General features: G+C 34.3%; 2 protein-coding genes across 9 annotated transcripts in view; both read right to left on the reverse strand.

Moving 5' to 3' along the window:
• LOC120432597 (RNA-binding protein 1) overlaps positions 1-22,757 on the reverse strand; it is a 454,616-nt gene that overhangs the window by 333,480 nt on the left and 98,379 nt on the right. The gene's annotated exons all lie outside the window — the stretch shown is intronic.
• LOC120423495 (rap guanine nucleotide exchange factor 4) overlaps positions 1-22,757 on the reverse strand; it is a 330,099-nt gene that overhangs the window by 44,859 nt on the left and 262,483 nt on the right. For 6 of the 7 annotated variants that reach the window (XM_039587332.2, XM_039587331.2, XM_039587330.2 and 3 more), the window contains 6 exons: positions 21,976-22,117; positions 21,506-21,692; positions 16,983-17,128; positions 8,935-9,079; positions 4,434-4,607; positions 3,044-3,365 (listed from right to left, as the gene is read on the reverse strand). In XM_039587332.2, coding sequence (XP_039443266.1) covers positions 3,044-3,365; positions 4,434-4,607; positions 8,935-9,079; positions 16,983-17,128; positions 21,506-21,692; positions 21,976-22,117 — 1,116 coding nt within the window. The remainder of the gene's footprint in view (positions 1-3,043; positions 3,366-4,433; positions 4,608-8,934; positions 9,080-16,982; positions 17,129-21,505; positions 21,693-21,975; positions 22,118-22,757) is intronic. The other variant, XM_039587335.2, reaches the window with a different exon arrangement.

A 22,757-nucleotide genomic window follows, 5' to 3' on the forward strand; every position in this document is an offset into this window, starting at 1 on the left:
CAACCAAACTTCGGGACAATGCACAAAATGGTCAGCCAAACAAAACGTGTTTGTTATTGTTTACATTGCGTGATCTAGTTTTCGTTTATTCAAGGTCAAACATTAAAACGCGTTTTTCTCGGAACGTCAAAATGGCGGGTGCGACATGATAGCACGACGACGTCGATATGACAAAAAAAACAGCTATTATTGTTATTAATTCTCAAAATGGTAATGTAATTGAAAATACTTTGAACAAAACACGAAGCTCAACAGAAATATATTCTATTCGTGTTCCATTTTATAGCAAAGCGTTTTTGAAAAATGATACTAGCGCTGTTGTGAAATATTTGAGAGTCTGTAATTTTACAGAAATATATAAAGAATTTTGTTACAGTTAATCGACCACATCTCTGCGATTTTATCACTAAAACTTCGCAATATTTGTCTTATCCGTGACATATGGCCAACGCAAAAAAAAAATCAGGTTTTCCACCCTTCTAAAAGCACGAAAAAAAAAATTAAAAGACAGCAAAAATCAATTTGAATTGCATTTTATTGAATTTCTAAAATCGATTGTAACTAGAGGGTGACAAGCGGGAATTCCCGGGAAATCGACCATTTTTGGATCTCTCTATTCCCGGGAAATTTGGTCGAGACTCCCGGGAAATTTTATATTTATAAAGATCGAAACAAAATGAAATAAACTAGTCAAAAAAAAACATTTAAAGATTCGAAATTGTTTAAAACATTGGATGTTCAATGTTCGAGTTCCAATGCTTTTCAAATGTTTTTATTCAGAAAGTGTAAATTTTAACTTGTCAAAAATTACAATAATTATAATTGAGAGAAGCAAAAAAAAAGTTGATCCCTAAATTTACCTTGAAGCATACTTAACACTGTCACCCCAGAATTGGAAATTATTTTTTTTATATTATTTTAATTTATTATTTCTAAGAGGCAAAAGCCTTTTCAAGATATATTCAATAATCACATCCTCTCTCGAGCATAGCAATCTTCATAATCTAGTTTTTTTTTTTATTCTAAGTAAGTTAATTTCGCTGTATCAAATTAGGTATTTTCTTTTTTGATGTCAATAAGTCATTTTGTGTTTCGCATCAACCTTAATATTAAATTATAATTTGGGCATTGTTTGTAAAGTTAAGGTCCACCAATTGTGATAATTCGGGTTTATCTAATAACTGTAAATATTTCATCAAAGGAAAAATTAACTTTAAATTGTTATTATTAGTCGTTACTAATCATATTGCAATAATCCCGATACTGGGAAATAACAAGTTCAACCAACAAATTTTTGCCATTTTTAAAAATCACCCAATGCGAATGAAGATTCGTAAATATTTAAACTACAATTCGATTCCAAAAAAGCTCAATAAACGATCTTGTATTTGCAGATTCAGAAAAAAAAATCAAAAGGAAAAATAGTTCCTCAAAATAATGAGGCTACTTAAATTGACGTTTCATTGAATAATTATTTATTAATTGTAACTGAATTCATTGAAAGGAAACACATTTTTTACATTTCTTCAAATTATTGGCACTTTTGGCATAGTTGAAAAAATCCCGGGTCCCGGAAATTCCATGGAAAATCTCGAGAATCGTCACCCTCTATTTGTAACATTGTGTTATAATTTTATCACTAAAAAAGGAAAAAAAAAAAACGAAATATTCATTGATACTTTACTTTTTTTAGCAGTATTTAGCACAACTGTAAATATGAAATTGAGCATTTCACCAAATCTGGCAGGGATCTGCCACTTGAGAATGATACATGCAGTCATTATCTTCATTTTGGTGGGCAAGGATCATTCACTTTTTCCTCCTAAATTAGCAATAAAGCAAAAAATATATCACTCTTCACATTTTTCTTGGCAAATCGATAGGTGCCCATTAGGTCCAAAATATTCACCACTTTTGCTTACCGCTTTTTAACACTCAGCGTCACGATTTTCATCGCTCAGCACATGAATGAGAGCCGTCCCCCGAATCTCCAACCACCGGCAATGCGTTTTTATTGGTGGGTTGCACAATTCCATTGCAAACACAATCACTAAACTGCCACCAAATCAATGATTAAAGTTGCTTCGTCCATCTCGGAGAGAAATGGATATATTTTCGGTACATTTGACAATTCTACAAACTGTGCCAGTGTGTGTGGGCTTCTTGAGTTTTACAGTCTTTCTTGCATATTACGAGCTTGTTGTTTGGCTACGCAACAATTGTTTAATTATGTTAAAAACTCGTAAAGAATGATATTAATCATGTCCAAGCTAATTATGCACGTAATGCAAGTGAAATCAATCATTCTAATGTTTATTTGTGGCTTAAAACATCACAATGATTTAGCATATTTGTCGACCGAATTTGTAAGGCTGTACTGTACGAGCTGGGGCTGAACCGTACGTCAAAAAAGTTAAAATATGCAAAAGTTAAAATATGCTAGGAGCAATATCCCCAAAATAGGGGCAAAAAGTGTTTTAGTTTTTCGTGCTTTCATAGCGATATAAGGTATTTATATCAAAATGTTGATAATGTACGAGCTTAAGCATTAAAAATCCCACTTATTCATGTATAACAAACTAGGCTGCCAATAGCAGTCTTTGAGAATACATCAAATTAAAAGTGCACTTTGCTTATTAAGCCCAACATAGGGACAAATACCCTACAGCGAAATCGAAAAAATAAGTTGATTATTTTGGAAACATTTGACAGTTTTCAAATTAAAAAACATAGAGTTACTTAATTATCTCACAGGATTTCTATCCGTGCACAGTTTCGAACTAGAAATCATCGAAAACTTAACGTATCGTATCGTCGTAATCCAGAAAAATGGAAAGGATTCTACCCAACCTACCCCCGGTCACGAATTATCGAAAAATGGGCCTCGGATATGTATTCAGGGATCATAATTACACCTTAGATCAAAGTTTACCGAAATTGAAGGGTGATTGAGGTACTGCTGTGTGAGCTGGCAGAGAATGATCTCGAAACGTTTAGAAGTGAATAAAAATCATTACTTTTACAAGTTAAAAATGCGCCTCACCTCGATAAACTCCACCGCGAGCGGGTCGTCGAAGACGGCGTGCCGCACCAGCAGGACCCACCGCTGGATGAACTGCACCACGCGCCGCTTGCAGGTCATAAAGTACTCCTGGTCCTCCTCGCTGGACGTCCGCAGGTCCACCTCGGCGTCCGCGTGGTAGTGGCTGGCCAGCTCGTCGATCAGAATCGGCGTCGGCATGAAGACGATGTGGGTCAGGAGAAAGTCGTCCAAAAACGGATCGTTTGGTCCCACCTGACCGCCCAGTCGTGTCTCCAGCAGGTGTTCCAGCATCTTTTGCGGAGTGCCGGACATCACAGTGTATCTAGGGGGGGAAAAAAGAGTTGGTAAAAAGGCTTCCGGTTCCAATTAAGAAAAGGGATGCAGTAAACTGACGCTACACACAGACACGAACACAAACAACAGGTACGAAACATCAACAGGCACGATGAAAGTGATGAAAAAAAGCGGTTCGATCCTTTCGAGACAAAGGAAAAGGAGAGGAGGTGGGAAAAAAAAGGTTTCATTTGTTGAGCACCTAGGAAAGGACGCAGTGTAAACAGATTTCACTAATTAAAATTTCCTAGTAAACAAGGTACTGAGCTGAGGTGGTACGGAAAGAGAACTGTGTGATGGATGAAGTGAGAAACTAAGAGTAAGTGGATGTTGACTGAACGATTGAAGTACACTTCTTGATTGGAAATTAACAGTTCAAAGTCGATCTGGTTTGCAATCAGTTGAAAAAGGGAAAACGTTTTTTTTTTCTTTTTTTAAACTTAAGATTTAAGCATTAAATTCAACCTTGTCGCATAAATTGCCTCCCATTTTCTTTGTTTTCTCAGGGATGAAGCCATCCCATTAATCAATATTTTGTTGCAACAGTTCGTTGGTAAATGGTGAAAGAAAGCAATCCTAACCTTCTGAAACCCTCTGAGCAAACACCATAAGGCAACGACAGGTGCGTGTGTAGATGAGGCGGTGTTGGTGTCGACGAAAAGCGATTATGATTAATTTTAATGATAAGAAAACAAGCCCTGGTAAGCTCGGAGCACCTCCGACTCCTTTTGAAGGCAAATTTTCTAGGATGATGTTTTACGGGAAGGGGAAGTCTTAAAATTAAATTGCTATTGTTACGTTCTTTTGCTACATGTACACACACACACTGGAAGCAGAAGGTAAATATCAGCACAAATGAGACGTTTAGCATGCAATCATGTTTGATGATGGGAGCGAATCAGGGTGGTTTGCAACTGATTAAAAAATTTTATGGGTTTAAAAAAGCTTGTAGTGCATACCACCCTGAAATCGTTTAAAATTTAATCAAGGACCTAAAACTAAAGCAAAAGCAGAAAACAGCAATACAACGCCAACCAGGTTTGTCAAAGTGTCCTACTTGAAAGCGGAGTGTCCGCGCTGTTTGGCGACCCGCTCCAGGATTAGTACGTCCTTGCCGTGCTCCTGCAACCGCAGCGTGTTCGCCTCGACGTCCCGCAGGATGCGGTTAAAGTGTTCCTTGTCCACGCGCAGCAGCAGACAGTTGTTCTCTTTGAGCACGATCGTGGCGGCCCTGTGGCGTGTAGCGTTTGGGGGTGGTTAATTTGGTTTTGTTGTATTAGTTGTTTTAATTATTAGGGTGAATTTTAATTAAAAAATAATAACCCATTTCTGAGATAAGAAATACATTTGTTAAAATATTATTATATGTTAAAATGCTAAAACAATATTTTTTTTTCTATTATATCAATTTGGTCCACATGAAATCCATTTAACCGCATGGTATTTGAATATTTTATGCAGCTTTTGATTTGCATGCTAGTGTAGAATTAATAATGCATTTATTTTATCCGGAACTGAATATGGCTCGAAAGCCATATTCGAGCTAAGAGGTACTTAAAAGCAATTAAATGCATCACAGAAATTGGGTAAAACCTGTATTTCAGAACTGCGATAGTGATAAAATCACGCATCGAAGAAGTTCAATACAGAGCTCAGTAGAAAAAAGAAGTAAAATAACAGTAAAATTGATCGATGCAATAAATTTTTACAATTTACGTCAACAATCTGTCGACTTTAACAATTGATTAAGGCTGTGGAAGGCATCATTCCCAATCGACCATTTGGTGGCCATGTTTGTTTTAGAAAATCATTCAAATCTTGATTCAGAATGTTTCAATCAAAAATGGTTTTCTTTGTGATGTTTGTAGAAGCATTTTACATATAGTGATTATTTTTTCATTTCAATTTACTATTTCTGGACCCTGAATTCAGAACCATCATTGACAGTGATAGACACCATCTACCACCTTAAGGTCGCATAGAAGTTTTTTAAATAGCCGACGTCCAATTTCACCTTAATCAAGCATTCAAGCGTTCGTTACAGGACATAATTCTACCATGTTGACAAGTGTTTAGGTAATCATTGCACCTATTACTTTAAAATTCTATTTCTCAAGAACTTAAAGCTTAACCCCTGTAGTGATTTGAAAAAAAAAATGTAAAATATCTGAGGAACGTGATGATGAGTTTGAGAAAATCGAACACTTAAAATCAGTACATCAGGCTGGTACAAATTTTATTTAAAGTCGGCCCGAAGAATCAGTGGGCAAACAAAATGTTTTTTAATAACGTTCAAATTTTCAATGGAAATTTTATCATATTTTGGTGAACTCACAAAATAATTTGTTAAAATTCCGCTGTACAAAACCGGTAAAAGTTTTTTTCGCTTTTTTTTGTAAGATCTAAAATAAAAAAAAAGTAATGATATCAATATCAACTGTACGGGTGTAAAATGCATTCTACAATGTTTTTTTTTTTCATTGAAATGTTGAAATTGTGGTTTTTAATATCAATTATTGCACTTTTTGTTTTGTTGCCCCCCCCCCCCCTCAACTTCTCCCACAGTCAAGGCACAAACACTATTGAAAAATATTTGCATCGGGCTAGTATTAAATAAAAAAAGTGACTGCATTTTTTTAAATTTAATTAAATTTTGGTTTTATTTATGAGGCCATTGGAAATTTTATTTTGTCTTTTCGCCCTCTTCAAAATTTTTATAAAAATGCAGGGGACAAAAAAATTATTACTGACAAATGTTTAAATTTTATGCAGAAAAAAAACCTTGTAAAATCGATTGGAAATTGTACAGAATAATGCTTATTAATTTTGTTTTAATCAAATAAAGATCTTTATCCTTTTTACAATTTTGTAATTTTGGGACCATAGACGAATAAGTTTATGATTTTTTTTTTCATAAATTTCATTGAAATTAAAGAAATTTTCATAGTAGAGTAACTGTAATGATGTATACAGCATTTTTAAACCAGTTTATACAACAACATTTGGACCATTTTTCCAAGTCATGAATGCCACAAAAGTGGTAAAATGTCTATAATAATAAAAGAAATAGCATTTTTTGATACATTTCGCATAAAAATGATGTAAATCAAGTTTGAAATTTTAAATTTATAAAGTTTTCGCCTCACCTATATTCGTTTTGACCAGAGCCGAGCGACAAAAACTTTAAAAAAATATTGTACCAGCCTTATTGGCCTTTTAAGATTCGTAGTTCCCGAGATTGCGCAGTTTGACAACAGGTTTTTAACAACTTTCGTGAAAAAGCAAATTTTATTCCAAGTTTTTGTCCCAAGAGTAAAAACTAATGCTACAAATTTAAATTCTTATTGAAAAAAAGCTTTTGTAAGAGTTGCAATTTGAAATTAAGTTTATTTTTCTACCATCCTAAATTTTGAGATGAGACAAAAGTTGAATACATCTTTTAATACGTTTCAGGTGGATGATTTCTCTAATTAAAAAGTTATTTTATATTTTTGCTATTTTATCGATTATATTATATACCTAGGTTAACAATCACCAACTCTTATTTTAAGATATTTTTAAATGTTTGAATCCGAATTTTTAAGTTAAATTTTAAGTTCTCAGGATATTAAAAAAGTTGATACAAGAAAAAATAAATAAAGTTTGTTTAAAAAAACCCTTGCGAATTAATTTTACTAAATCCTACAATATAAATAAAAATAACCGGAGCAAACCAAATTAACTTTATCCTTTCTGAATCAAGGATTATGTTTTATAATTGTAGTGTATTGCTTTGTTTGTTTTTCATTTCATTTTTTGAATTCATTTTAAATATATTTGAAGATTAAGTTCTTTATCGATTTAAACTGAAACTATCTAACATCTAACTTCTGACCCATGAGTACGATGATAAATTTAAATAATTGAGAAGCAAATTATCAAATAACCTTTGCTGTACGAAAAAAAATATCGCTGATAATTATCACTCATCACCCCATCTAAACAATTTCAAAAAACTTTTTCGTAGAGTTCTGATAACTCGTGACGAATACATGCAAACCCTTTATGTTTAAACAAACAAAATTTCTTTTTTTTCTACAACTTTGTAGAACATTAAGTTTACCATTAATTGAAATTTTTGACAGTTGAGTAACGGGAAATGGAAACGATTTTAATTTTTTTTCTAACATTTTTGACTAAACTTGTTTTTGAAAAATGTATATTTTTTAGAATTTTAAGTATGCTTTCAAATTGGGTGTCCAATTTTACATACTTGATTTCTATCTCATCATAAATTTAAAAATTCTAAATCACATTAGAGTAGATAAGGGGTCAAAACAATGACAATCAAAAACTTTTGAAAAAGCCTATCATTTTTCTGGACGGCATCGAATCACGAAATTTTTATTTTTTTCGTTGTCTGAATTTTGACTGTCGGGCTTATGTTTAACCCCCAAAACCAGACGTGCATCCGCTCTAACTCCTCTTTTAGAAGAACTTGTTTGGCATTTGACATAGATGATTCCCAGCATGTTGTGCCAGTGTTTAGAGTACAGTAATTACGCTAATCTTTAAGGCTCCTGAAGACCCTGAGAGGCTTTATTATAAACCAAGTGAGATATAGGGTAAGAACCGTTAAGTGCACTCAAAGAGCTTTTAAGACGTTCTTCTCGAGAGCTTATGAGAACAGTCACATGAAAATATACCTGAAGTCGGTTTTTCCAATAAACCAATGTTTTCTACACATTATTCATGCTAAAAACAAGACGTTTTTAACTGGTAACAAGCATAACATTACTTTAAACTTAAATGCCAACCAGAACAAGCTGAGTGCCTTTAAGAAGAGCTCTTAGTGCCGATGCATGTCTGCCCAAAACTACTCTTAAGTGATTTAAATTTTTTCAAATGCAAAATGGCTGCCAAAATGGCGGTAATGAAATATTGAAAAATGCTTAAAAGCAAAAATTTGTAATTTAGTATGCAATGAACCATACAAATTTGACAAAAATGGGGTCGCAGAACTCGGATTTGATGTAGAAAGCTCAAAAGTTGTTTTATTTTTGTCCATGTTTCCTTTTTCCGAAGGCCCATGCAAACCATCGGTTAAACAAACTTCGGAGTCTGGACTGTATTGTATTGTAATGCGAAAAATAATTCTTATAAAATTACTTTAATGGATTCTAGTCAACTATCGCTTGGGATAACGATAATATGATCGTTATCAACTTTGCAAAGTAAATTCCTGCCAATGCCTATTATCGAGCACGGTCAATTTACGAAAAATTAGCTCGCCAATTTTTGCCCATTACCACCCACCCATCATTATCGTCGACGCCGCATAAATTCCGTTTAAGAAGCAATTAAATTTGTGTGACCCAGCCGAAGACGGCCTAATTACGGGTAATGGCATCAAGCCGGGGAAAAAATTGCGCAAGGAAAAATGTAGAACCACGAAAAAAGGACCCCCTCAAAGTTGTCGAAAATATGTCACCAAAACCACCCTCCCTCTGATTAATTCAATCGCTGGTTTTTCCTTTTTCTTCGTCATTTTTTTTTTATGTTGGGGCGGCTTTCCTTACCTGGGCGCGTCGTTGATGAGTGCCAATTTGCCAAAGTCGTCACCTTCCTTGAGCGTTGCGACGGTGCCCTTGCCGTGGATCACCACGTCGACCGAACCCTTGAGCAGGATGTACCACGAGCGACCCTCGTCGCCCTGGTTGAATACTGCAAGAGGGAAGAAAAAAAAAAGATGAGATGGTACTACATTTCTTGGAAAGATTAGTGAACCCAGGGTGAAATGATTAACTCTTATCAGAGACTTTTTATTTAGACAAGATGACAAATTAAAATGCAAAAAGCGGACTTTAAAGTGTTTATTTAGTGCTTTAATATATTTTGGAAATTTTCAAGAATCTGACGAACATTCATCACTTTGAGTATTTCCCGGAAGTACGCACATAAATTACTCAAATGTGCCAACCACAAGCAAAATGAGGCCACGTGCTGTCATCCTTGACGAATTTCGGCGGTTCTGGAGTCAGCCACGGAAGAAGTCTATCGTGGACCAGATGCTGCCAAGTACGTACGCGCAAAGGCTAATGACTTTGGAGGAGATCACTTCCTTCGTCATCAAACTGGGATAATTTAGGAGAGATGAGGAAAAAGCTTTCCCATTTCGGAATAGCTGGGCACGGCACGGGAAGTTTTTTTTCTAATTTTTTTGTGTTTAAGAAATTAAATTGAGCTACATTTGCTTTGATATTTACGTTTTGAAACGTTTTAGCTTTTTTTCATATCTTTCTAGATCAACGAATGGCAAACTTTTCATCACAAAAAAATAGTCCTTAATTTTTTTATACAGTTAAATTTTTAAACATCATTAAAAAATCAAAGCTCGTTGTGAATTTCGATTTTTTCAGCACTCTTCGTATCTATATAGCTTAGCAAGTTTTGATTTTAAAATCGAGCTGTTTTTTTTTATTTGCTACTAGAAGCTTTTCTCCGTGTCAGTACATTCATCCGAAAGATGTTAACTTTCCCACACTTTGTAATGAGTTTCTTTCGTCATTTCTTCCAGAAACATTTCCGTGGAACTCCATAATTGGCAAAACATCACTCAAGTTTGAATGAACATTCCCCTCTCACCATCTCTCTCTCGCCTAAATTTGTCACATTACATCAGCCAAACTGGGAACCAATTTTAGCTCCCGGGGCCAAAAACGGATCCACTTCCAATCGAAATTTGATTTGCTCGTCATATCCATGTGCGCTGAATTTCGCACACAAACCTACTCTTTAGGGCAGTTTTCCCGAGCTGGGGGAGAAATACACCCACGAATCCCTGATCGACGTGCCCTATCCCAGTCAAATCAACCCGAATTCTGGAACGGAATCTAATTAGAATCGTACACAAATTCCGTTTCAAACGCAACAACCGGTTCGAACACGGAACCGGTTGTTGCGTTTGAAACGGAATTTGTATACGATTCTAATTAGATTCCGTTTCAGAATTCGGATTGAGTTAACTGGGATAGACAGCGTCGAACTCTTTCGTCGAGCCTCCCACCTCGCAGCGTTAGGTGGAAGTTACTAAAACGAGCGGGATCGGGCACTAGGGTGTTTCAAAATTTCGCTCCAAGCTCAAAATACACTTTTTTTAAGCTAATTTCATAGTATAGATGAAAATGTGTCTTGATTGCTCACAATTTTCTCTTTCATTCGTGAGCATAAATCGGACGCGATGCAAATTTGCTCTGGTGAACTCCCTCTTCGTCGCCGTGCTATCTTGACACACCCCGAAAATTGCTGTAAGTGCGACATCTGGTCAAAGGGATTTCAGGTCAGAACGTGTGTGACACACGTACAAGACCGACTACCGTAAACATTTGTAATTATAACCCGGGACTCCGGAAACCAAATTCAACCAACTTTCGGGACAATGCACAGAATAGTCAGCCAAACAAAACGTGTTTGTTATTGTTTACATTGCGTGCCCTAGTTTTTGTTTATTCAAGGTCAAACATCAAAGGGTAATTTTTTTGGAACGTCAATAAGCGACTTGCGACAAGATAGCACGACAACGTCGAATTTTTTATTCGATTGCTTAAAATCGATGATATCCGGAACATTTTGTTGTTATTTTTATTTACACAACAACAAACAAGCTTTTGACATTATCTTTCGTCATGTAAAACTCAAAATGATAGTCAATAGCTTCGCTCCTCCCTGAGCATGTTCTTGTGTGAGTGTCGCCAACGAAAGTAGTAGCCCACGAAGAATTTGAATCACCGAGCGAAGCGATCGGATCAATCGCTTGCTGCTTGCGAATCGTGGCAGCTTACGATTGGTTGCGCACTGAGTGATTCGTCACCGAGTGAGTGATATCTGATTTTTGAACCAACATTCAGAACCTTTGGTTATAGGGGAGAGTGGGGAGACTTGATCCCCTTTTTTTGTATCGCACATAACTCTGTCAATTACTCACAAAACTATGATCTTTTTGCATGAATTGAAAGCTTAAACATTCATGTATGTTTGCCTAATAAGGATATATCATCAGATAAACTCTTCGAATCTAGCCAAGCGTTTTAAAAAAATATTTTAAACCGGCATTTTTAAAATGTTAGGGGTAACTTGATCCCCCTTTCAACATTTTGAAGAAATCTTAAGCAAAATGTTTCTTATTCATGCAAACTTTAAATTTTCTATTAGTTACAGCAATTTCACATAAAACCTGTACGTTTTTGTTCAAAATTTAACAAGTTTAGTATGTAAAATATTTAAAAACTTAAAATATTATTTTTTAGATCAAAATTAAGCATGTTTACAAAAGCTGGAAATTTTTGTTTACAAAACTTTTGAAAAAAGGTTCAAACTGCAGTGAGTTATGTACAACTATACTAAAGGAAACTAAGTATGAAATCCCAGCCCAATTAATTAATCTTGAGGCTGATTCCAGTGACTGCAAAAAGGCAGGGATCAAGTCTCCCTAAACGCACTTTTTTAAACAATTGATTGTAAAAATAGTATGATGATAAATTTAACATCAAATGCGTAAGGGTTTTGAAGTTGATAAGTTTATCAAACAATTCATATACAAAAAATATTTTTTTGAATATTTTTTTAGTGTTTTTTATGCATATCAGAAAAAGAAAAAAAGATCTCTTGGAAGTTTTTTGCAGCTCGTTTTAGAAAAATGTGTGTAACTCAATCTAAACATTTTTTAATTTTTTTCTTTGTTTTCTACAATGAGTTTTAGTTAATTTCGCACAACTTTCTAGAACAAAGCTAATTGTTTTACCCACATGCTGACGAGATACAGGCTTGGGATCAAGTGTCCCCGGGGATCAAGTCTCCCCACTCTCCCCTACAACTTTGTTGTGCTGCCAAACGCTCTACAATTTGAGTATGAACATCCTTCTTCAACAATTTCAAATAATATTTTTTTCTGACCACCCTAATCGCGACTAGTTGGGAAACGAGCGCTGCGCGCGTTGAGGTGTCGAAATCTAATCTCGAAGTTAGAAATTAGATTTGTTTGGGCCTGAACTTCTTCTTTTTTTGTGTACGTTCCGCCCGGGCACTTAACACAAGTTGATACTCCTCCGCGCGGTGACGGCGTTCGGAGAATTTCCCGTGGGCGAGAATGGAACTTTTTTTTCTTTCTGTTGTTGACGAAAGTGGCTCTATGAAGCCGGCAGGAAAATTCCCCGAATCGGATTGATGAGTTTAGTGATGACTTTGCGATCTGTTTGAGCGGAAGGAGCGTTTTTCTGTTTGACTGACGGAAGAGAGTTCGTAAATAAAAAAGTTGTAAATTTTCATGAATTTTAAATGTCTAGGTTTAAAAATTTAATAATTTTTTATTTGAAAACATACAAAAAATCGTGTAGTTTGAGATCCGTATTGCATCCGTATTCCGTATTTTATTATTGAGTTATTCTCTATGTTTTCGCAAATCGACTACGTCAAAAAAAGCCATTTTGAATCATTATTTTTGCAGGCTCCATAAAATCTTGCAGGTTGGTTATACAAAATGGGCGGAGAATATTTGAAAATCAGTACCTTGAGAATGGATAGTCTGATCGCATTGGTGCCTTGGGCAAAGCAGTAAGTTGTGAATAAGTTTTTTTTATTTTCGATTTTTTTTTTCAAATGTTTAGGGGACTAGAGGTTAGGTCAGGGGTGCTCAAAGTTTTTGGATGCCGGGCCAAATTCGAAGCTCAAATGAACTTGCGGGCCAGATATATAATATTGGATATTTAAAAATGAAATTATCATATTTAAATTTAGAAGACTTAAAAAATACATCTATCGCTTAATGTTTGAGTTTCTGTTATTTTTTGAACATTTTCGTTTTTCTTCAATAATAGAAAACGGAAAATGACAGTTTTCCATCAGTCTTGTTGATTTTATAGTTTTCGGTATTTGAAAAACAATGTATTTAGTTTAATGTACTTGTGTTTTCATTGATATTTCAAAGTTTTTTTTCTATATTTTGAAATTGCAATTTATAAAACTAGTAATTTCATCTTTAGGTAAAGTGTAACTTATGACAAATCGCTGCAAAAATATTTTTCAATAATTAGACCGTTGCAAACATTCAAAACAGTTTTTGTCTTTTGACCCTGGCCATGGTCGAGAAAAAACTAGAAAAATAAAAATTGAAATTGCAAGCAAGAATATTCAACATTTCAATGAAAAAAAAAAAAATGTTAGAAAATGTGTTATACACCCTTACAGTTTATTTACAATCAAAATGATTCTAAATGCAGAGGAATTCATTTAGAATGGATTTCAGCTGACTGCACTTAAATTTCCATTGAAATTTAGAAGTTTTTCAGAAAAAAATATGTTATGCCCCTGATTTTTCAAGCCTATTTTGAAAAGTTGAGAGTGGGGAAGAGAGGGAGTTTCGGGATGACAAAAGCTTTGAAAAATATTTGAAACAGCCTTATTCCTCCGATTTCAGCATTTTGTCAACCCGAGCAGACGGAAATAACTTGGGAATAACATTTTTTGATTTTTGAAAATACTAGGCCAATAACATTTTATGTTATTTATAACAGGATTTGTTATTCGTCGTTATGATTTTTTTGTTATTGGATTGTTATTATAATAACAGGCTAATAACATTTTACGTTATTTTTCGAACAAATTTTTGTTATTATTTTTTGTTATTTTAACAACTAATCCGATCATCCCAATAACAGTTGGAGTTATTCTTCCATAACAAAAAATGTTATTCCAAAGTTGTTTTGGCTTTCAACCAATATCAGACCAATAACAAATTTTGTTATGATAACATTGACTGTTATTAAACTCTTATGCAAAAATGGAATTTTCAAGAAGATTCCATAACACTTTCTGTTATTTTAACAGTATTTGTTATTGAAATGGCATGAATTTAGTTATTACCGTCTGTTCGGGAATCAGATTCGTTATCCAAATGTCATGAGTTTGAATCCTTAGGTGGAAGATTTCTAAGTGCAATAAAATTTTGAAGGTCGGTTTATAGAAAGGGTCATAATAACTTTTAAATTAATATTATTTTTTACTATTATAACAGTATTCTAAAGACACAATTTAAACGTCCAAATATGTTCAAAAATATTTGATGAAAATTTTAACTATTTTGATTTATAAACAACAAATTTGGGTCGTAAAATGGGATCAAAAAATAATGAATAAATCATTAGTATTATATTTACAAAAAAGTCTACAACTTTCGAAAAAAGTTGCATATAATCTGAAAAAAGTGCCTGTAACTTGAAAACGGTGTAATTTATCAAACTATTTTGATTTTGCCTCTAAAAATAATATTTTAAATTTAGTTGAGCAATGTTTTCGATTTTAATCAAAAGTATTTTATTTCAGTTCATGTAGAATTGATCAGATGATCAGAAAATTTGATATCAAGATTTATTTCTGATAATATTAATTTCTGAGGCAACTGGAAAAAGATCTAGCGTAATGAAAATTTATTATTACATTATTGGTAAGCTTTTTCATACATAATTGGTGTACCCTTTCACGCCAAAGCAAAATCGAGATTTTTTACGTTTTTGTTTACCATGATCGAATATTGTAGGTCTCTGCAAGAAGTATTACTTCAATTTGTAAAGTATTTAAGAAATGACAATTTGAGGTTAAAAAATCATGGAGCACCTATGCATCAATGAGTATTTGAAGGTCAAATGTTAAATAACCAAAAAATAGAAGATCGATTATGGAGTTCTGTTTATTTATCGTATAATTTTAATCATGTTTTTGTACTTTGAAAAAACTTTCAACCGAAACCTGAATACCATGACTTAACCCATTAAAAAAATCATTGGAAAATTACATTGTTTTGTAAAAAACTGCAAACAAAAAAAATCTCCGAATATTTGAAAAAAAAAAAAAATGTTTGAAGTAAAACAAAAAAAAATAGTTTGATTTTCAAAGAAAAACTAAAAAGTTTCACTCTCTTGTTCAAGAGCTGAAACCAGTATATCTTGTTTTATAGAAGTAATTTGTCATGAAATACATAATTTTGGCATGTATTTTTTTTCATTTCTACTTTATATATTATATCTGAGTTTTTTTTTATTTGTTGTAAGATTTGAGCCTATAAAATTTTAAAAATTATAAACTTACTGGAAGTTGTATGATTTTTTACCTGCGTTCATGTTTTTAATTGATCTTCACACTTATTTTAACGATTAAAGTCGCTTTCCTATACAATTTTGTAGCAAAATATGGAGCCTTGAATGGAGAAAACTTATAAAAGAGGAGATGAATAAAATGTCATCCAAATAAAAAATATGTAAAATTAATGTGAAATTCTAGAGAACTACGCTATTTGCAAAAAAATAACAAATTTCAAGCCCATCAATCTTAATTTTAAAGCTAAAAGTATCATAAAATGCTTTATACATTATTACAGCTATGCTCCTACCGAAAATTTACAAAATACGGTCTGTGGTCTCAAAACTCCAAATTTGCTAAAAGTCTAAAAGTGCGACATTTGATTGAAAGCACATAAATTGAAGTTAAACAATATATTTTAAATATTTTATTATGAAGGGAACATGTTTTTTCAATGAAAATTTTAATTTTTAGCAATAATTTTTAAAAACCCTTTTTTTCAGGGGTTTGACAAAACTTTTAATAATATTTGCAATGGAATAATAAAAATCTGTGTATTCAAAAAAACGATATTTTGTGAAAATAAGTATTTTACACTTTAGTCTTTTTTATCCAACTGAATTTTCATTTCATCAAACAATTTTTTGAAAATCAGAGGGCAAAGCACAATTAGAGTTCAAAATAGTTCAAATTTACATAGGTTTTTTTTTGATATTTTCAGAAAGTCAGAATGTTTTATTGGGATGATGAATTATATTTTAAATTGAGCTTAAATATTTGAAAACTATTTTTTTTTACACAACGATGTCATATTGCTTTGCAAAAATAAATAAAGAGGAAATCTCTGAATCCTTTTTTATTTTTTAGATATTTTTTTCAATCGTAGAGTAAGCTTTATCGTTTCAGCAGCAAATTTCCCACCCATTTCACTCTAAATAATGTTATTACCTGACATTACTGTGCATCCTCCTCACCCTCTTTCTCCCGCACAGTGCGCGTAGCATCTATAAAATTTCATCACAGGCCCAACAGGTGTTAAATGGTGCGTGAAAATTAAATATCATCACCAACGGCAGCAACTCCAGCCTCATCGTCACCACCATCAACAGAGCTTCGCCATCATTTCAGTGATTGACTCAAAGGAAACGACTCACCGTACGATGCTCCGTACGGAGGCTGGCTTCGACTATGAAAATTTTACTGCCATCGCCTGCTGCTATCTACGCAAGGTTTGGTATGTAGCCTAAATTATTCTTAGTGACGTAAGCGACATTAAAACAAAAAATGACATTTTTGGCACTTACGTCACTTTGCATTGAATTGAGGAAAAATAAGGACTCATTGATGCAAAAATTAGACTCGAATGTCTTAATTAAGATTTCATGACAAAATTAAAGTTTTTGATAAATCCAATTTTAATTAAGCTATTAACATTTTTGGCAACACTTTCTAAAAGAACACCCTCCCAGGTAATAACTGAACATCGAACGATACTTACACACAGTTCCGGCGTGTGCGTGCGCCTCGAACACGATGATCGACGCCAGCTCGCGCTTGATGGACGTCGACAGGTGGGACAGGGCCGCGATGTGCAACAGTTCCTCGTAGACCAGCTCCAGCTCTTCCTGCGTTCGCTCGTGGGATCTGCCGGAAATGGACAAAACGTATGTGTGTGTGAATGAGTTTGCGTGTCGGGTTTTAAACAAGACATTTGAATTGCAAATGAGAATACACATGGTGGGATTTAGTACACACAAACGGTGGCGTACAGAGGGACATCTGGTCCAACTTTGTTTGTATTGCAAACTAAACTTGATTACTGTTTGGAAGGTGTGTGTGTGTGTGGGGGATTTTGAGGTGAGTACTTATGTTTGCTAATTGATTGAGTTTGTTTGAAAAGTAAGCTTCTTGGTGTAGAATGTGGGAACTTCAACCAGGTTTAAACAATGTTGCAATCAACTAATCAAAAATTCTGGAAGCGGGGAAATTCTTTGTTTTGTTTGAATTAACTCTTCTCTTTGTATAACTCAAATTAAATAAATTTCATTTTATTTCATTACAATACACAACATTTAGTATCATGTCTAGACATAAAGTTATCTTTGGCAACCCTTCACGCAATTTGTTGGTAAAGTTGCCACTAGAGGGGGTGTCATTGAAAACAGTGTTTTATGTTTCAATTATCTTAACACCACAGCGACCACCTCTTCTAATGAAAATAAAGACAAGAGCAGCAATTTCCGCGCTGTGGGTGATTTTGCGAGAACGTGGCTTCTTTCATTTCCCACACGAGGGTTTGATTTATCTTTTCTTATTTTATGGCGTTCATCATTTAGATTTAAGGGAGATAAATAATAACTTGAAATATTTTGTTTTGATCCAAGTAAAATAAAAATTTCCATTTTTGAAACGACAAAATATTAAAATGGCAAAACTTATAGTATTAAATGTATTAGAAATGTCCGACTGTTCAAATTTTGTTAAATTATAAATGTCCAAATATTAGAAAGTCAAAAAATTTAAATGTTTCGTAAAATTATCTACATGAGCATTTTTCCACGAAAACCGGAAGTGGATTTAATTTATATTGTTTGATTTGACTTAAAACTTCCAGGGCGATTCCTTACGACGCCTATGACCAAAGAAGCCATTTTGCATCATTAGAATCCCCATAACAAAGCCTCTATACAAATTTGAGGGCTATCCATACAAAAATGGTATGTAAATATTCAAAAAATCTGTATCTGGAGAAGGAATTATCGGGTCGATTTGGCGCCTTCGCCAAAGTGGAGAAGAAAAAGTTACACTGTAAAAAAATACTCATTACCAAAATTCAAATTTCTATTTTTCTAGCTTTTTTCGAAATTTATTATTTTCTGTCTTCAAGAGCAACTTTTGTTCTACGAAAAACATTACTTTTCTTGTTTTATTATTAGTATTTTAATTTGCATTTATCTTGTTTAGTTTTTCTTTGTTTTTGGTAGTATTGGGCCTATTCTACCACCTTCTATCATTACATATTGCCTTTCTAATTTTTCATGTTTTCAAAGTCACTTTTTAAATTTTTTGCTTGTTTTCATATTTTCTGCCCTAGAATGGCACCATTATTATTTAAATTGTAAAAAATGCGTAGAGGCATTGTCTGGGACACTACAAAAATTACTGCATACTTCAATTTACTTAAAATATAGAAAATGTTAGTAAAAAACAAAGCCAAAGTTGACCCCTAAAAAAATACATTTTTGAAAACATTGGCAAAGTCACATAAAACAAGTCAAACCCTAAAATTTTCAAAAAAATTAAGAGCTTCTTTTCAATGCTTTTTAAACATCAAAAATTGGTTGAAAATGTGATTTTTGGTAATTTTTTTACATCGAAGCCCGTCTTAAGACGGGGGTGGGTTGTAGAGAGTTAAAGTGAGGCAGCGCCATGTTGACCCTACCACTAGAGTCTTGGAAGCACCGTCATAGAAAACGCCGTTACTTACGATGTGGTTTTTTTTTGCAGACGCTAAGTAGGTTTTGTCGATTTCAGATATTTTTTTTTAGTTGAACAGAATTTGTCCAAGAACTGGCGTCCCGTTTCACCTTAAAGGACCAAAAAAATGCTTATCTTGAGCCTTTTTGAATTATGGTCAAAACATTTGCTGCCAAATATTATTTTTTTCGAAAAAGATATGTTTCAAGGAAACAGTTTTTTAAAATACCGTTTTCGAGTTATGGTACTTTTTCATACATCTCGAAAGTAATAATACCATTTTTAGAAACTACTAAAAAATTTCACAAAACCACATATTTTTGAAAAATATTAAAAATTTTGAAGTTTTTGAACTATATTGTTTTTTAACTATATTATTTTTAACTTCGGAAAATCGAGTCTGGACTGTACTACGCATTTTCGAAATAAAATATGCTCAGTATTTTAGTTGTTGTAATATGGGTATCAAATGGTCAGGTTTTTATTATATACATTTCGAAAGTAATCAAACAATATTTTGAAAATACTCTCAATTTTCACATAATCACGTATTTTTGAAAATCTGCAACAAGTTTTTCACTATTGAACTATTTTCATACATATCAAAAGTAATAAGTGTGAGTATTTTCAGAAAATTGATTACTGTCGAAATGTATTAAAAACCCCGATAATTTTAGAATTTAATAACTAAAATTTGTTTTTTTTTCAAAGTATACGTTTTGTGTAAATTTTGAGTATTTTCTAAATAATTATCGTAACATTCGATATGAATTAAAATTTTTGTTCAGCTGGTACCCATATTGTTAAAAACTATTTTTTTTTATTTTTCAAGAATATTAAGCTACCGTCATTAGGGGTAACATTGGGTCTGGGGAGGTGAGATTGGGTCATACAAAAATGCTTTAATTTGTATGACCCAATCTCACCGCCCAGACCAAATGTCACCCCTGATGACGTTATGTGAAAATTTAAGTATTTTCATAAAATTGAATTGTTACTTGCGAAATGTTTGAAAAATTGTCGATTACTTGATATTCATATTGTAAAAATACTAAAGAGTTGAGCATTTTTCAAACATACCTAGTTTTGTGAAAATTTTAGGTATTTTCAAAAAATTTGTTATGTACTACTTTCGAAATTTAAAAAAAAAATCCCGGTTGTTTGATACCCATATTGCAACAGCTATAATTTGGAGTTTTTTTTCGAAAAAGATTACATATGTAAAAAAAAACAATTTGTCAAAATATGTAAACATCGTCATGCCCCCCCCCCCTCCCCCCTCTCGACCTTGACCAGAGTCGAGGGACATATACTTGTGAACATGTTTGCAGCGGTAAAAAAGTTGGAAAAAATGTTATTATTATCCTAATTTCTAAATTTATTTTATTTCATAATAACTTTAAGACATTTTTCTTACCCGCATCATGGTGGGTGAAATGATTTGTAATCACAACCCGAAAACGGCAAGCCATTCTTCCAACCTGGTTGAACGATTACTTTCAGCGAACTTTCAGCGGTTCCTTCAAATCCGTGCCTCTCCCACGACACGACAAAGGATACTGTAAACTTTGCCTTGCTTGGTTGATGTTGTTTCTCGGCCCGGAATTATTCATGAATTGTGTGACCTCATCACACCGAGGACGACGCGCTCGGAAATTCGCGACTTTGGCACAAATATTTGCCTTCTAGAATGATTGGCTTGTTTGAGCGTTCGAAGTTTGTCACCATTTTCGTTAATTCTAGAGTTTTTGTTTTAAAAAGGTCCAATAAGCCAAATTTTCAGTTTTTGCTTTTTGGGTGTTTTCAATTACCCCTAAATCAAGGCGGTTTCAAAAACACCCAAAAAGCTAAAACTGGAAATTTGGTTTATTGGACCTTTTTTTTTTTAAAAAAAAAAACTCCAGAATTGAAAATTGAACTGGATGATTTGAAATTTGAATTTGCACGAATAAAAGTTAAGGTCTACTTTTCTGTGGCAAAATCATACCATTCTGTTCAAATAGTCGCGAGCTGCAGCGCCAAGGCTAATTGCCAGGAAAAGCAGAAAATTGCGAAATTACTCGCCCTGCGGAACGATTCAAGTTTTGTGTGAACTTTCGAGCCATCATCCATCAGCGATAAAGTTTTTGAACTGGCTCTTCCCCGAGTTTGTTGCAACAAACTATCTTGATTCCAAGATGCGGGCGATGTTTCGTGGTACTTTCTGGTTTTTGTTTGAGTATTTCATTGCGAAAGTTTCCGGGAAGAAAAGTGAACTTGACATTTTTGTAAAACTTTGGAATGAGAAATTTCATTGTAGAAAATTTGATCTGTTCGGTTTGTATAAATATCCTGAATCTAGGTTAATAACTACAATTAAACTTTAAAGAAACTGAAATTGAACTGAAACTGAACTGAAACTGAACTGAAACTGAACTGAAACTGAACTGAAACTGAACTGAAACTGAACTGAAACTGAACTGAAACTGAACTGAAACTGAACTGAACCATCAAATCATTTGCAATACAAACACCGCCAGAATCAACACAACTCCAACAACTTACGGCTTCCGCAGGATCATCCGCAGGGTCGCGTCCGGGCCTCGGTGCAGCAGCGACGGCAGCGCTTCCCGGATGTGATCGTTGGACTGGCTGATGTCGTCGGACGAGGGCGACCCGCTGGCCGTCCCGTCCTCGTCCACCCTGAACCGGTACAGGAAGCACTTGTCCTTGAATGGCTGCTCCTTTGAAACTGTTGAAAATTAGCACAAACATGGAATATTTATATCGGAGGGGAAACGACAGGACATGCATTTATTTATAATTCTGCGCTATATTTTCCGACCTCCTGTTGCTCGTTCACATCGTGCATAATTTAAAAAGCATTTTTAACCCCACTCCGGAAGAAGCGACGAGCAACTAGTGTTCAGGTACTGCGCAACAGTTTCGCTATGATTAATTAAAAAAGTGTATACTTTCGGGCGCACACACACTTTCTGGTGGTGCATAACTTTTGGCGCAAAGCCCAAACTCACCGTGACTGAGGACGCCCTCCTCGACGAGCGCTTGCCACATGCCGGCCGCCTGGTTCCGCGTGTGCACGATCGGGGACAGGTTCAGCAGCCAGTCGACGAGTTCCGTGCCGGGGGCGCACTTGCGGATAAATTTGCCACCGACCTGGGGGGCAAGAGAGGAAGACGGAGGAAAGGGGATGATTACACCGCTGCAGGTTGGCTATGTTTTGGAGGGTGGGGTGAGCCCCCATGAGAAATACTTCGGGGTTATTAAGTATGGTCATAAGTTTGAGGTGATTTTTTTTAAAGTAGGGTAAATATACCCATTTTAAGCCTAATAAGCGGTCGTGTTTGAATGATGCTGGGTAATCTGGAGTGTTCCTTGAAATTTACTAAAACCAAGTACACCAACGAGCAGAGCAACTTTTTGTGAACATTTCTGTTTATTTTCACTTTTATTAAAAGTTATGCTATTCCTTTTACAAGCATTTCAAAAAAAAAAAAAAATCCCAAATGCATTCTAATCAGCCAAGTGCATTGGGCCACGCCCTTTTTCCTATTTTCAGCTTAGTTCTTTTTTTCTTCCAGCGCTCTTTTGGGTCTGCTTAGTGCTACCAAAATTAATGAAATTTTAAACTAACACTCACGAAAAGTAGCATTTATAGAGAAAATTTCCTGGCATCACTGGCTCACTCCAACAGGCGCTGCTGGTGGTGTTGATGGCCACCCTTTGTTCTTTATTTGCTTTCGCTTCTCGCTCGGTATTCTTCAGCCTTCGATTGGAATGGGTCGTCAACATTCAA

The sequence above is a fragment of the Culex pipiens genome, chromosome 3 (assembly GCF_016801865.2).
Source record: "Culex pipiens pallens isolate TS chromosome 3, TS_CPP_V2, whole genome shotgun sequence".
Lineage (NCBI taxonomy): Eukaryota > Metazoa > Arthropoda > Insecta > Diptera > Culicidae > Culex > Culex pipiens.